Raw genomic sequence first — 15,363 nt, forward strand, 5'->3', positions numbered from 1 at the left:
TATTTTTGCTGTTTTCAAAAACTCATGAAAATTTTAGCTACCTGAGCAATATGCCTCCAATGGCCAACTTCAGACTCAAGTCTTGAAACTTCATTTGACAGTCTGTTTATTTCTTGTTGTAATGAAATGAGATCTCCAAAGTCCATGTCATCATCACGGAAAGCTGAGGCATGATGACTAATCCCACAACCGAATGAAGAAGATGCAGTGGTTGCTGGTATACCACCAGCTCCTGAATGTACTGACTGAGTGGCTGACTGCAGTTTCAGCAACTGATCCTCTAGCGCAATCTGTCTTGCTTTATGATGGCTGATTTCGATCTATATACTTATAATCCATGTTTTAGAGAAAGTACTTTAAAATAACCATATTAACCTTTTTATAAATTAATAATATTAAAAGGTATAATAATTTAAGATTATCAAATAATGGTACTCTGCTAACTGAACCCACGTCTTCTATAACATCCTATCCATAACATGGTTATTTAAAAAAGAAACATGATCACCAGAGTGAAATCACAGATGTTTCAAATGCTATAAGATCAGAATTTCACTCACATGTTAACTAAAGCAATGAATTTCTCAGTTAAACGTGGGTTTGCTATCGTTTATGTATGGGGTACTACAGGCGATTTCTTAGGGTTCTGTTTGTGATTATCAAACCTTAAAATGATAAGAAAATGAAACCTGTGTCAGTTTATGTATTGGACACCAAGTCACAGCCTGAAAGAAATTATGAACACAGAATCTACCATAATGCCACATCCATTCGGAATGAAAGATTACTAAAAACACATGTGAGTAATCTAGAGAGAACTGTCAGAAGCCTTTTATGAAGAACTCAAACTAGTCTAAAAGACACTCTGCCACAACTAAGGAAAATGGGATACTGAAAAAACAGCCAACAAGTAATAGTATTTCTACATGAGTAAAGTTAAGCAATTAGACAAACAAAAACCAAACACATGTCATATGTCATAACAAACAGGTTTTTCATATTAGAGACCCTTCCCTAAGGGAGATTTAGAGTAGTACACAAATTTCACATCTTCTCAAAAATGATATGAAATAAATTGCTTTTGGGGGAAATATGGACATCACAATGAGGGCAGCAAATAGATTCAGAAAAGAGCAGTTTCATACAGTCACATATTAGCTTTCACCCTAGGAAAAAGTACCGAAATTCACAATTTTTTTTTAGATGTAGCTATAACACAAAAAGTTGTCCTTATACAACAGACATTTATATCAACTTGTAGAGTTACACAGTGCAAGCTCTAATAACAAAGACACAATTGCAAACTTGAATGCTTATTGTGCTCTCTAATATCAATAGTTAAGTAGAAAATAAAAAGCCAAAATTTCCCACAGCAGTGTTTTCAACTTTGGGGTAAGCATCAGAATCATCTATGGAGCTTTTAAAAATTACCAGTACCAGGGCCCCTTCCCAGTACACTAAATCTGCATCTCTTGGGGGGCATAAGCATGTGTATTTTTAAATGTCACTAATGGTTCAGCTGTAAAGCCCTGGGTAGGAACTACTAGTCTATCATAATGTCTATAAGTCAGTGCTACTCAAAGTGTGGTCCATGGACTGATGCCATGAATGTCTGCTACCAGTCCATAAGTACAAAAATCAATGAGTAAGGTTTAAACAGTTTTAAAGCAATTTGGCAGTAAGTGGGCTTGTAATTTTAATTTGAACCTGTAACTTTGCTTTTCTGTATTCATTTTATTTTTGAAGTAATTTATCTTTATTGTATTATGAAATTATCAAATTCCCAATAGATTAAAAATAAAGCTCTATTTTAAATTTTATATTTATCTTTAATGTGGTATACTTTTATTTTTAACCTTAGCATGTCACTGAAGGTACTAGAAATCAATATATCTAAATTGAAAACACCTAAATATGAAGTTATGGTAGACATGAACATTTAAATCAACAAACTGAAAAACACCCAAATGATCTGGCTAATAAAATGGTTAAATTCAATACAAGTATAAGTATTTATTGGACTCCACTTAAGTACTAAACACTAAAGAGAATTCAATAACAGCATGACACTTGGGGACACAGTCTACATTTTAAGGATTCGGGATAACAGTGGTTATATCATACAATATCTATGACCAGCAGTGCAAAGAAAACATAAGCCAATTTCAAAACAACCATTTCAATCAAACTAAAAGAAAACAAAAACATTTATAAAACAGTATAATTTTATTTCATATTCTTTTTCCATGGAAAATCAAACACATGCCAATACAACAAATAATAACACTTGTAATCAAAAGCATTTTTAAAAGTCATTAGGAATAACCACACTGATTTAAAACAACTTAAGAAAATATGACAAATTAAAGTTTCATAAAATCAGAAATTACAAGCACCAGATGCCTGAAGATATAAAAACTTTTCTTCTTTTGGAAAGTAGAAATTAAAGTCTACAAAGGTCAGTTTATATAATATAAACTTAGTAGAAAAGCTTAGAAAGTTCTTGTTAAATTAGTGTTATCAAAATGAGTCGGGAATTATTAAATTCAACACCCTTTCAATATTTTTATGGATCAAGATAGCTTGATTTATATTAAACTCTTAAAAACTTTCCTAAATACATTACAGTAAAATGAATATGAAGTAACTGTAAAAATCTTTGCCTCTTTCTGTTGTAGTTGATTTCGGTAATTTGTAGATTGCTGCTTTATTTGAAGCTCTGAGGCTTCATGCTTTTCTTGCAGATCACTGCAAAGTTTTTTCAGTCTTTCATTCTAGAAAGCAAAGAAAAAAGTATTTTCAACAAAAAGATTGTAAGTTATGTGCATGGCATTTGGAAAAAAATATTGCTTCTTATAAAAAATGATGCAAAAATATAAAAGGTCTCAGACAGAATTATGGCCTTTAAAATATACTTTCAAATTACACAAGTGCATGAGCATGTTTATACAGAATATGCCTAAATCTAAACCAAAGGGGGAAAATTAACATTTTGCTCAGTTTGATTTTCTGCTAAGAAAAGCCACTGATTGATGTTTCTCCCATCTTTCTATACCCAATGTCTAGCATATAATACATGTCTACTAAATGAATGGATTACCTGTTTGAGCTTCTGTTTTCTCTCCAAGCAGCAGAACTTTTTAAAGACATATTTTTAAAAAGATTTCTGGCTGAATTACAGGTAGGAGGCTAAAGCCTCACGTGACCTACTTGCCTTGTTCCCCAGACCCCCTGAGGCACCTCTGAAAAATCCAATCTGAAAATCACTACTGGGATTGTTGAAAAACTACTGTTAAATGTATACAAAATAGTCTAAATATAATTCAGTGACTCTAGACATTATACATAGTCTTTTGTTTTAAGATGTTGGAAAACATGAAAAAAATTACTCAAGTTTTATGTACATAAATATTATCTTAACCTATTATCACTCCTTGTCATGAACATAATAAGAATATAATGGGACAAGAGAAATAGACATTAAAACTCTGTAAAAAAGAATTTTAAAGTTATTACAGATAATTTACTAAGCATTCTACTAATATATCTACACAGTTTCACAATGATGACTGAGAAAAAGGAGACTGACAGTGGGCAAGAAGCTGCCAGAAGATGATGAATTTTTCACTTTTGGGATGTCATCTGTTTTTTTCTTAGATTCTAGGAACTTCTGATGTCAGCAGCCATGAAAACTACGGTCTAGGAATATTTCATGAATTCCCAGAGAAAACGAATGGAGTAAATCAAAGGAATAATTACAACATCAACAAACCTTAGTTTGGGACTCTAGCCCCAGAAATCTAACACAGACCTCGGTTATCTTGAAGAAGTAGTAGTAAGAAACAGGACCAATGGTCACACAGCTAATTACCTTCTATTCTACTGGCTGCTTTTGCATGATTTTCTGAGAGCTGTTAATATGAAAAACATACATAAATGAATAACACAATATACTGAAGTCAAAATCTGGCTATAAAAGTCCACTTTAGGCTTTTTAACACAAAAAAACCCTGAGGTTATTTAACTGTGACTAATAACTAGAACTTTGAATTTGGTCAATACCTACTTGGTTGTCTGCCCTCATCTCCCTAGTCATATGAGAGTCAGAAAGGTTGAGAAAACACATAAAGGACAGATTCTCCTTATCTGGCTGAACCTGTAATATATTAAGAGTTGTCTGGGGTCATATTTTCTATCACATGGAATATGTAGCAGAGGAGGCTGGGCTGAAAGGAAAAAAGAATAAATACACACACGAAGAGCAGAGAAGAATATAAATGAGAAAAAAAGACTCCTAATGGCCTCCATTTCTAGTCCTTCCTAAAGTGTGCCTACATTTCTGCTCTTGAAGTCCAGAGACACTTATATTCTTAAAATATTTCATCCTGCTTAATGCTTGGTAAACTATCATGGTCCATTAGTACCAACTTTAATTTCTTTTTAAAGCAGTCCTATTTGTAAGAATTGATATTAATGACTATTACTCTTTCTTAAAGGTCTTCCAACAAACAACAAATTTACCTACTTTTTAAAATAAGAAAGTATTTTATTCCGCAATACTTTATGACAAGGACCTGAACCATCCCATTTTGCTAAATGAATGTGTGACAGTATTCTTTCACTAAGTATAACATTTGTACTTGATTCACTTCATTCATGGACAAATGCTGAAGGCCAGTGTGTATACAAAGATGACTAGGAGGAAACAGATGATACAGAAATGAAAATAATTCAATGGATTGATCACTCTGATCAACAAAATCATGAGGACTCTCTCCCACAAATCAACCAATCTACAACTATAAAAATGCAACAATAGCCAAGCTGGGGCCACTGGAGCTCAGGGGAAGAGGAGGAGAGACCAACAGAGTTCATGAAGGGGGAGAAGCCACAATGAAAGAAAGAAAAAACTGCTTGGAGGATTTCAGGCCATGGCAGCCTTAAAGGCTGGAACTGCTGAGCACATGGGGCAGGAGCCAGTAGAAGCCACAGCTGTGCCCTGCAGATGGAGTTGCTTGGAGGTGGCACAGGAGAAGAGGGCATTGGTGGCCCTCAGGACAGCAAGACCGCTGATAGGATTCCCGTGGGCCGACCCCGTGGCGCACTCGGGAGAGTGCAGCACTGGGAGCACAGTAGCGCTCCCGCCGCGGGTTCGGATCCTATATAAGGATGGCCGGTGCACTCACTGGCTGAGCGCAGTACGGCCGGTCACAAAAAGACAAAAAAATAAATAAATAAATAAAAAGGATTCCCGTAAACCCACACAGGAGCAAGGAGGCAGAACAGCTGAAAAATGGGAGCCGTTAAGAGGCCAGTAAGTCATCACACGGGACCTGTGCAGGACCCATCGCACATGAAGTGTGGGGGGGGGATGGGCCCACCAGGAGAAAACTGGGACACAGAAAGGACAGCCAATCAGACCCCCAGTCAGCACAGGACCACTCAGAGGAGACTGGTCAGGAATGCAGAATTGCATGGGGTGTGGTTTGATGACAAGATTCAGGCCCAGAACAGACCTTCTACACAATCCAGGTGCACTGGGTCTCTGGAGAGCCAGAAGTACCTATAAGGTCAACCATTAAACCCTGAGCTGCACAAAAAGCCTTCCCTAGGGAAACAGCAGCAAAGCAGCAATTTAGTGCAACAACACAGCTCAAGTACTGGTTCCCACAGGAAGTTCGCCCATTTTAGAAGCAAAGGACAAAAAATTAGTTCCGGCCCAGGAACACCACCAGTGCCTTGTGGCCATCAGGGGACCTGGGGCATGGAGCCAGAGACCAGACCCCTGTCCACAACCAGGCACACCGCCAGTGGGAAGGAACACGCCAAAAACATCACCTCCATGTGGGTGGCCCACCAAAGCTACCATGGTTGCCACGAAAGTGGCTAGATGCCATAACCACCACATAGATGGTCCACCAGCCACTGGAGTGCATTGACATAAGAAGAGTCACCAGCAGAGACCAAAAAAAAAAAAGAAGAGGATGTCTCTCTCCACAAAGCCCATTCCAGAGCGAAAGAAGAAGCATCTACTCTATGATAATATTATGGGACCGGAACACACCTGTCAGCATTGGACAGACCATCTAAGCAGCAAATCAACTGAGTAACCGTTATTCTTTCAGAGGGAGAGAAGAAATCTAGGGTTATCAGTGGTGGGAGGGAGGAGGGAGGGGGGATGGGGAGAGATTGGACAAGAGGCATAAAGAATAAGCACAATTTGTAACAATGCACATACAAGTAATATTGATTTCATCACAGAATCCCCAAAATATGCATAATCAATTATGATTAAATTTTTAAAAACCCATGAGCCATTAAAGTTTTCAAAACTGTCAGTTTTATTTACAAAAGTCAAGAATTAGAAGTAATGATCAAAAAAAATTTTTTTAAAAGAGGGAAGCCCCGTGGCTCACTCGGGAGAGTGCGGCGCTGGTAGCGCTGAGGCCGCAGGTTCGGATCCAATATAGGGATGGCTGGTGCACTCACTGGCTGAGTGTGGTGCAGACCACACCGTGCTGAGGGCTGCGATTCCCTTACCAGTCAGCAAAAAGAATTAGAAGTAATGATAACCTAAAATCTACTAGGGGAGTAATTAAAATCTGGAACCAGTATTTACAAGATAGAAAGAAACATTCTCATTTATGCTTAAGAGTTAACGTGCCATCAATATGTTTCAATAAAAAATTTAATTTTAAAAAACACAAAAGAGTTAATAAGCAGTTAACTGAATTCAAAGAACACTGCCTATTTTGTGTGTTTATGTTTCAAAACCAGAAAAATATGAAATAAAAATTTGGATTTGCTATATTTAAATTATTATTAAAATTTCTAATAAAGTTTTTCACTGTTACTTTATTCATATTTCTGTAAGTTATTTGTGAAATGACTTAATATAAAAAGATTAAAATAGTCTATTGGACCAAGACAGTAAATGTGATGACTGTTTTTCTTCGTATACAGAAGGTTAAATTAGCTTACACTGGTTACTATTACTTGGAACTAAAGAATACTAACTAATTCAGTCAGCTCTACACATATTTAACATCTATAAGCAAATCTAATTTCCTTTGGAAAACCTCTGAAAAAACACTGCCCTCTGTCTATATGAAAACTTACTAAATAAAATATTCAGCCATATCTACACCTTATCCTCTTACAGCAGTAAGTCTTGAACAGATATACTGCACAGTCACATACGGGGTTAGGGTATGAAGTGAGCACATAAGGTGAGAATTATGTATAGTCAAAATTATCTTAGAAAATAAGCCCTTGAGAAGTCCAATCGTCTCTTTTCCTCTAGTATTTGAGTAGCTTTTGGTACTTCGAATAAACATCAAATGAGAAAGTTAGCTTGCATTTGGAGGTGTTTTATCAAAAACAAATATTTCTAAACACTAGAATCATACTAGAGTCCAATGATAATACTATGAGAGGCATTAAAAGAACTGAGATCAACAGAAGGACAGAAGACTTCTATCTCCCTTCTCAAGCTCAATACAAAGCAGACATTCATTGAGCAGGTTAACCTTATTTATTTTTTTCTCGAAATGTACACTGGTGAATTAACCAAAGCTAATGCTACCACACACACCTCTGCCCTTTAATTTTCTTGGGTGGATCTGTGCCAATGAGTGCTTTCTCAGGATTTCTTTAGGAACTGTGAGAACGATTTCCTATCTCAGCCATACAAAGAAACTGTTTGTCACTGGAACACACCTACTTTACTTATTAGGTAATTACTAAGGTATTAGCTAAGATCTCTAAGTGCCACCAAACTGCCATCTTGTACTGAAGCAGAATACCACTGCAGTTCTTCCTGAGAGGTCCCTCTACTTTCAAATTCCACAATCCGACCTGGATAATCTAGACCAGAGTTCAACAATGCTAGTCAGTAAATATTTTCTTATATCTAAATTCAATGTTCTCTTTTTATGGGCTTATTTAAGAGGAAAACAGGCTTACCACAGTCCTCTAAGACTATCTTTTGCTGAAACACAATTATTAAGTGTTCTCTTACTGTTCTTATCTCAAGGTTAATAGTTGAGTTTCTTTAGTCCTTTACAATAGAAACTACTTTTTTTTTTTTTTTAATCAGTAAGGGGATTGCAACCCTCTGCACGATGTTGTCTGCACCACGCTCAGCCAGTGAGCACACCGGCCATCCCTATATAGGATCTGAACCCGCGGCGTTGGCGCTCCCAGCGTCGCACTCACCCGAGTGAGCCAGGGGGCCGGCCCTAGAAACTACTTTTAAATCCTTTCATTTTCTTTATGGCTTTCCTTTGAACTCTTTTCCAAGCTTTTCTCATCACTATTAAGTACAATGTCCAGAACTAGTCACGACTAGACACTTGACCAATAATGAATAAAATGGTAAAATTAATTTGCTATACCTATATTCTTAACTGCTTTGTATCCAAATATTATTGTTATTTTAATGTTTGGGAATTAAAAAGCTGTAAATTAAAGAGAATTACAGTCTTCATATTATACTTAAATAAATGTACGACTGCAATTTAACACACTCTTAGAACACAGTAAATCCTTGGTAATGATATACTTTTGTAACAGTCATTTCTACATTTGGCAGTTTTCCTACTTCCAGCATACAGAAATAGAGATGGGAATATTAAAGAATAGCGGCTGAAATAAAACAGAGATAAAGAAGAAGAGATAAAAAGTGGAAGGGAGTGCATTTAAAATGAGAGGACTGAAATAAAGTTTGAATAACTCTCACAGCTTCCAAAAAGAAAAATCTGGGCTGGCCGGTTAGCTCAGTTGGTTAGAGCAAGGTGTTAATAACACCAAGGTCAAGGGTTTGGATCCCCTTACTGGCCAACCACAAAAAAAAAAAAAGAAAAAGAAAAAGAAAAAAGAAAAAAAGGAAAGAAAAATCTAAGTTTAATCGGTCTTTAATTATCCTTACCTCTGATTTTAAGACTGCATGAATGGCTTCAATTTCCGTTCTCCTAGAATTAGGTAATTCTGTTACAAAAGAAATAGCATATACTGAATATCTGATCAACACATGAAGTATAAACAAGCATTTTAAGGAAAATATATTTCACTGGGTTTAAACAGAATAGTAGGCAGATATGAGAGCAAATTCAGACGTATACCACTTGATTTTCATCACAACTTTCCATTGCCATTAATGTTGTTCATTATCATATGTCATTATTTCGCCTATGTCCTATACCTTAGGATGTCTACCTTTACTCCCTTGAAGTGCTCATTAAGTTTTGAAAACTGACACTCTTTCTCTGTTGACTAACCCTGTAATTTTAGGTGAAACTTATTCAACTGGGACTTAAGGCCTTATTTCTAACTTCTGCTTCTAATACTATCAAATAATTAATGACCTGTAAACAAAAAATGAAAATACACTAAAAGAATGCTTATTTAAAGTAACATAGATATAACTTACTAAAAATAATAATGAGCTCAGTCTGGTTTTATACATTTGCATTTAAAAGTAGAGGCAGAGCCCAATAGTGCCATAATAGCACCATTGATGCTGTCAGAAAATTATCATCCACAGTTATTTTTTTCTAGGTATTAGTGTTTTTTCATTACTCACACCACTTTAATATTATAAAAATAACTTCTCTGAACTACAGTTTAAGTCAAAAGAAAATACAAGCAGCATGCAATAAATTATACTGACAAACACACCCTTATTTTGAAAATCACAGGTAAGGTTGCTTCTCTGGTTGTTTATACATCTTGTTTGAAACTCTGGCTGTCTAATTGCTACCCTGAAGAAGATGAAGTATAACCTAATCTGTTTAGAAAGGTAATTTTTAAAAGCAGCAATTGTTTCAAAGAGGGATTTAAATTATTTAAGTGGCCTCCCACTCCCTACCCCCCCCCCAAAAAAATCCTGGTCTTTTTTAAGTAAAGGGGAGATATTATGCAGACAAAAAAATTCTGATTTCCTCAATGAGAAAGAAACTGTGTTTTTTAGAAGTATTTAATAATTTGCCAAAGATCCCACAACCTGCAATGCATGGAAGTGGAATTTCAACCCATGCCTATATGATTTAAAAGTCCAAGCTCCTAACCTCGAATAAATCAGTAGAGTGTTTGGTAGAATAGCAACTTTCTGGTATTTGTAAATATGGATGATCTTCAAGTTGTACTAACAGTGCTATTTTGGGACTGTTTTCTTGTTCATAGCTGGCACAGGGTAAACACTCAAAAGACATATGCTGAATTAATAAAAGATCTGACTCTTTTTAAATAATTTACAAAATCAATAAATTAGGTGGTAGGCAATCCCTACAGTAATACAAAGGGAAAAAAGAATAAAAGCATTAAGCAACTTTGAAGATTCACCCACTTGCAAAATTTTTATTGAGCACCTACTATGTACCAAGGAAGATGCAACACACTGTTACTATAAAGACCAAAAAAATACAGTCCCCACCACCCTGGACATCAGGAAAGAGATAAATTATAACTCAATATGGTAAGTGCTATCAGGGAGAGATCCACAAAGTTCTGTTAGAACACATCACTGGCAATCGACTCAACCTAAGTGGGAGTCAGAAAGGTTTCACTAAGTACCTGACATGTGAGCAGGGTTATACAGGAAAATTGTTTTCCAGGCACAGGAAGGTGAAGGAGGAAGTAGAGAAGGAAGGGCTTTCCACATAGAGGTTCAGAGTTGTGTACACACCTGACAAATTTCCTTGTGGTAGAAGTCTGGGTACAAGCATGCACATGTATGCAAATATGCAGATGCATAGCCATTGGTATGGGAACTAGAAAACGTAGGCAGAAAATAGATAAGATAGGCCCTTGGCCTCCCAAAACTAAGAGGTTTGGAATTTATCCTGCAAGTAACATGATCAATAAATTTTTAAGCACATTTATTTTTAGAAAATTAACTGGGAATACAACAAAAATGAACTGGAGTAGGGAGAAATGGGTGACAGGACATGAAAGAGAAAAACTCCCTGGGAGAGATTATGGGGACTGAACTAAAGAAGTAGGAGTAATAAAGGAAAGGACAATCTGGCATAGGATGAACAAGATCTGGTGACCAACTGGACATAGGAGATGAAAAAGAAAGAGACAAAGACACAAATATTCCTAGTTTAGAAAATTGGGTAGAAGATACCGAAATCACTAAGACTGAGAATACAGGAGCACATTTGCTGTGAAGAACAAAATTAATCCCACCTTAAACCTGCAAGACACCCAGGTTGCGGATGCATGTTTTCTGGTTCGGATCAAAATAGTCAACTGTGTCCCCCTATCTAGGACATAAGGAAAGACTAGTCATTTCCCATTGTTATCTGGCCCTTCTCTGCTTCTGACTGCCCTCAAGGTCCCAAGATCCTTTCTGGGACACGGAAAGAAGCCCTTTCATTCCCATCCCCAAACCTGTCCCATGTCATGCACCCCCCCCCCGCCCCCCGCAAGGGGAACCCCAAGCTGTAAGAAGGATTTTGGCAGCTCCCTTGTATTCCTTCCTTCTAAATAGACCCCACCGAAATTCTAAATATAAACACCACCTTTCTATCAAACTATCTTTCTCTATTTCAATCAAATAAATATGAAGGCTCAGTTAAATCAGGATTTAAAAAACAACAACAACCAGAATTCTAATTTATTAATTTATAAGAAATAAAACTGTCAAAGGAACTGCTCTCATCCAGAAGACCAGCCCATTATCACCCTGGAGGCAGACCTAGATTGAAATTTTAAAAACTCTTTTGATCCAAGAAATATCTTGCTTAAAGAAATACCAAGAAATCAAAATAGTAATTAACTTAACCACTGATCGCCACGTAACTCTGGGTCACTACTCATTAGCAAAGTAAGACGAGGACTTCAAAAACGAGTGAAGGTTGCTAAGGATTCCCAAAGAATGGGCTGTCTTCCCTGTTCTACTGTCGAAATATGGGAGAAATAGGCAATTTCACACACAAAAAAATATTTTCAGCTGGAACTGTACAATGCGTCATCACAGTAAGTAAAAATATAACTGAATGGAAAAACAGCTATGTCTCACTAACAAATAATATACCAAGACAGAAAGGGGAACAGTTACCAAGTGTTTGAATTAGTTATTTCTCTTTTTACAAAAATAGAAGAAAACCAAAAAAGTGACGACTTATCATACACAATTCTTACAACTGTGACAAAATGAAGATGCTCAAAATTCAGATCTGCCCCCCAAATGAGGGCAAAATAAGCGGTGAGTGTGAAGGAACCAAAGAAAAATAAACTCTACTCCACCTCGGAGCAGTTTCACTCTGAGATTTCCAGAGTAGTCCAAAGGACGAGAACCAGACTCCACCCGCAGACCCCAGGGGTCATTCATCCCAGAAAATCAACCGGGAAGAGTCAAAAGGAGGAGTGTTAATAAAAAAGGACGGGGTGGGACTCGTCTGCGACCTGTCCCCGTCTGCTGAGGGACGTTCCCAGGGTCCCAGGAAAGCCCTCCCTCCTCTCGCTCCAGCTCTTACCTTCCACTTCCTCCGCGGCCTCCATCAGCATCTCTTTTGTCAAATCTGAAATCTGGCCGCTGAGGGAAGCCAGGCTACCCCACACTCGACCCAGAGACTGGCCCAAGCCGGCGCCGAGGCCCCCAAGCCAGGACGACATCGCTGCGGGTTTAGAGAACGACGCCGTCAGCTCCGAGAAAAGCGTCCAGCGCCGTCGGACAACCCCGCCAAATGTCCTCCAACGTCGGCCTTCACGGGACTAGTCCACATCCAAACAGTCGGAATTCCACGGCACAAGGCGGGGTTCCCTGGCAACGCCGGCTTCCCTGGCAACGCCGGCTTCGCGCGGGAGCGAGTGGGGGGCAGTGCTCCCACCAAGGGCTGGGTTCTGCCTGGAAACGCAGAGGCCTGGCCTGGAACTTTACCAGGAGCCCGCCTCTAGTGACACCGTCACCCACGCGGGGCCTGGATTCATTCCCACGACTTCCCACCGTCCGTCCGGATCGGGTCACTGCTTCCTCCGCTTTGGTGAGTTTCCCCAATTCCGTCGGCAATTCCTGCCAAGTCGACCCGGCCGCCATGACACCGGCTCTGACAGCGGCTGTGGAGCAGAGAGAGGCGCCACGGCGGGGTAGAAGGGCCCTGCGCAGCCGCCAGACGTGTCCTTGGCGCAGGGGAGGCTGGGATCGCGGAGGACCGCGCGTGAGCTGGCGGGGCCGGCACCCTGCAGCCCAGGGCCAGGTCAGCCTCCACGGAGCCGGCCGGCTTTGGCCGCGGGAGGAATAGTCCGAAGGACCCGTGGCAGCGCGGCGCTCTCGGCCTGCTGCAGCTGCGTTTCAAGCGGATCCCACCCTTGGTGGGGTCCCCCCAAGCCGGCGTGCCCGGGAGCTCTGAGGACCCGGACCGTGTTGTGGAGGCGCGGTGCAGGAGACCTGGCCGAGGACGTTGTGCTGCGCTGGAAACGGCTTCGGAGAACTCATCGCAATTTTCAAAGAAGGGATGTAGTGGTCAGTGTTTCCCTAATTATTTAACAACAAACTTCTTTCTTGGTGTTACGGCTCCAGAGGCAAGTATTTTAGTAAACATCTTTTGAAAAACACAGATTTAAAGAAATCCAATAGTGAGTACTTTTGAAAAGCTGATGTTTGACTTCATTTCCTTTGTACCTATCTCGAATTTTAAATATTCTGTTCACTTAAGCCAAGCTATCACCAAAGTGACTGCTGTCTTCCTGAGCCTGTCACCTCTGGGGCCCCCAAGTACATGGGTAATGATGACTTTTCTTTTTAACTTTTTCTTTCCTGGTTCCCACAGGCATTTGGGAGCTAACTTTTCACACCACCTTCATGCAGAAGGAGAACTTCACTGTGGATGAGCCCACCACAGTGCCAGTGGACACGAAGAGGAAAACAGAACAAATGATTTACCTGCCCTTGAGGGAACTGTTTGCTACAGTGGTTAAAATGCCCTACACTGGAAACGTGTCCATGGTTCTTGCACTCCTGAATGCGGGACAATTTCACTCTGCTCTAAGAGGGATGGTTGCTAGGCAACCTGAACTTCTGGAATCCAGTGACCTGAGGTATGCATGCTCTTCTGGGGGACATTCTAGTCTCATAATGAATTCACAATCCCTTTTAAGTGTTTGTTCAGAGCTCACTTCCTCTATGCAAAAGTCTTACTTTGGGGAAACTGAGCATCTGGCTATTTCCTCGTGTATTTGTAGAAAATGAAACAAACCCAACAGGAAGAATGGAGTGGCTTAGATTCCACTACCATTGGAACCCCCTTAAACAGTCTTAATTATCATTCTTTCGGTTACAATGTGTAGTATTAGAAACCCACTTTCTACAAGGTCAAAGGATCATAAAAGGAATTCATTGGAAAGATACATGAGTATTTCATGGAACCTAAGGGAATAAACACAGCCAACTCTTATGGGGGGTTGGAGCAGGGGACAGCAACAAGGCTGGAAATGCCATATCTCAGTGTCTCTTGTCTTTGCCCCTAATCTTTCTAGCTCAGCAGACCGTATTCAAAATTTTGGCACACAAATTACTCGCCCCAAAACTATTTTCTGACTGTCTACTCTATGCCAGACACTATTTGGAGCTGGGAATAAAATGGTGAGCAGAAAATGTCCCTGCCATCACGAACTTTCCGGCCTGGTGGGAGAGGCAGAAAGTTAAGTAACAAATACGTAATTTCAAATTGCACTAAAAGTCATGGAGAAAATGAGTAGGGTATATAATGGAGACTTCACTGGTGGTGTTGGGGGACCTTAATTAGGTGTGATGGTCAGGGAAGTATCCTAAAGAGGCAAATTTCAAGCTGAGGCCACTGTGGACAGACATGGCTCTTCTCCATTCAAGCAGACACTCCAGACTGAATCCAGCACCTGTCAGTTCTAATGACATATTCCTGGAATAGAGAATTTGATTTTTCCAGCTTAGTTCTGGCATCTACCAATGTGCAATCAATTGTGAACAAATTACACAGAGAAGGCATGATTTCTAACGGCCCACCCATCTTGGGGTGTGGAGGACACAGTTTTCGGGTAATAAATGTGTAGTTTGGGAAGAAATCTCCAAATAGCATTTGCTACATGCCTCTTGGCAGCATAAACTATTGCCCAGTCAGCCTCTGCCATGGTTGAGGGTCGCAGCAAAGTTTCTCCGTAATCTTCTCTCACATTTGCCTCCAATAATGTTGTTGGTTGGACAGAGGAGATACAGGAATAGAGAAACCCAACTGATTGGGTCGTTATTTAGTAAGAAGCTTGAGACCACCTTGACCCAGGCTAAACTGCACCTGTCTGTGAGCAACGGCAAATAGCGGGTGGGTTCAGCACTGTGTGATCTCTTAGTACACTTCAGCCTCAGAGCTGTTGATCTGGGAGGTG

At 39.4% G+C, this 15,363-nt stretch overlaps 2 protein-coding genes across 2 annotated transcripts in view; one reads left to right on the forward strand and one right to left on the reverse strand.

The window, feature by feature from the left end:
• LOC134372798 (thyroid receptor-interacting protein 11-like) overlaps window positions 1-12,621 on the reverse strand; it is a 41,411-nt gene extending 28,790 nt beyond the window's left edge. Inside the window, 4 exon segments of the mRNA XM_063090159.1 lie at window positions 23-320; window positions 2,664-2,774; window positions 8,930-8,988; window positions 12,483-12,621. Coding sequence (XP_062946229.1) covers window positions 23-320; window positions 2,664-2,774; window positions 8,930-8,988; window positions 12,483-12,621 — 607 coding nt within the window.
• Window positions 12,622-13,040: 419 nt separating this feature from the next.
• On the forward strand, window positions 13,041-14,542 carry LOC134372799 (uncharacterized). The gene is made up of 4 exons (XM_063090160.1): window positions 13,041-13,079; window positions 13,192-13,468; window positions 13,776-14,043; window positions 14,482-14,542. The coding sequence occupies exons 1-4, from the start codon at window positions 13,041-13,043 to the stop codon at window positions 14,540-14,542; spliced, it is 645 nt and encodes a 214-aa protein (XP_062946230.1).
• Window positions 14,543-15,363: the final 821 nt, after the last annotated feature.

Source organism: Cynocephalus volans, chromosome 3 (genome assembly GCF_027409185.1).
Source record: "Cynocephalus volans isolate mCynVol1 chromosome 3, mCynVol1.pri, whole genome shotgun sequence".
Taxonomy (NCBI): domain Eukaryota; kingdom Metazoa; phylum Chordata; class Mammalia; order Dermoptera; family Cynocephalidae; genus Cynocephalus; species Cynocephalus volans.

Bases quoted from the DNA above. Each gene is read 5' to 3' on its own strand.
- LOC134372799 (XM_063090160.1), top strand. From the start codon at position 13,041: ATGACACCGGCTCTGACAGCGGCTGTGGAGCAGAGAGAG. The intron at 13,080-13,191 runs GCGCCACGGCGG...GGCACCCTGCAG, and splicing joins CGGCTGTGGAGCAGAGAGAG to CCCAGGGCCAGGTCAGCCTC. The intron at 13,469-13,775 runs GTCAGTGTTTCC...TGGTTCCCACAG, and splicing joins TTCAAAGAAGGGATGTAGTG to GCATTTGGGAGCTAACTTTT.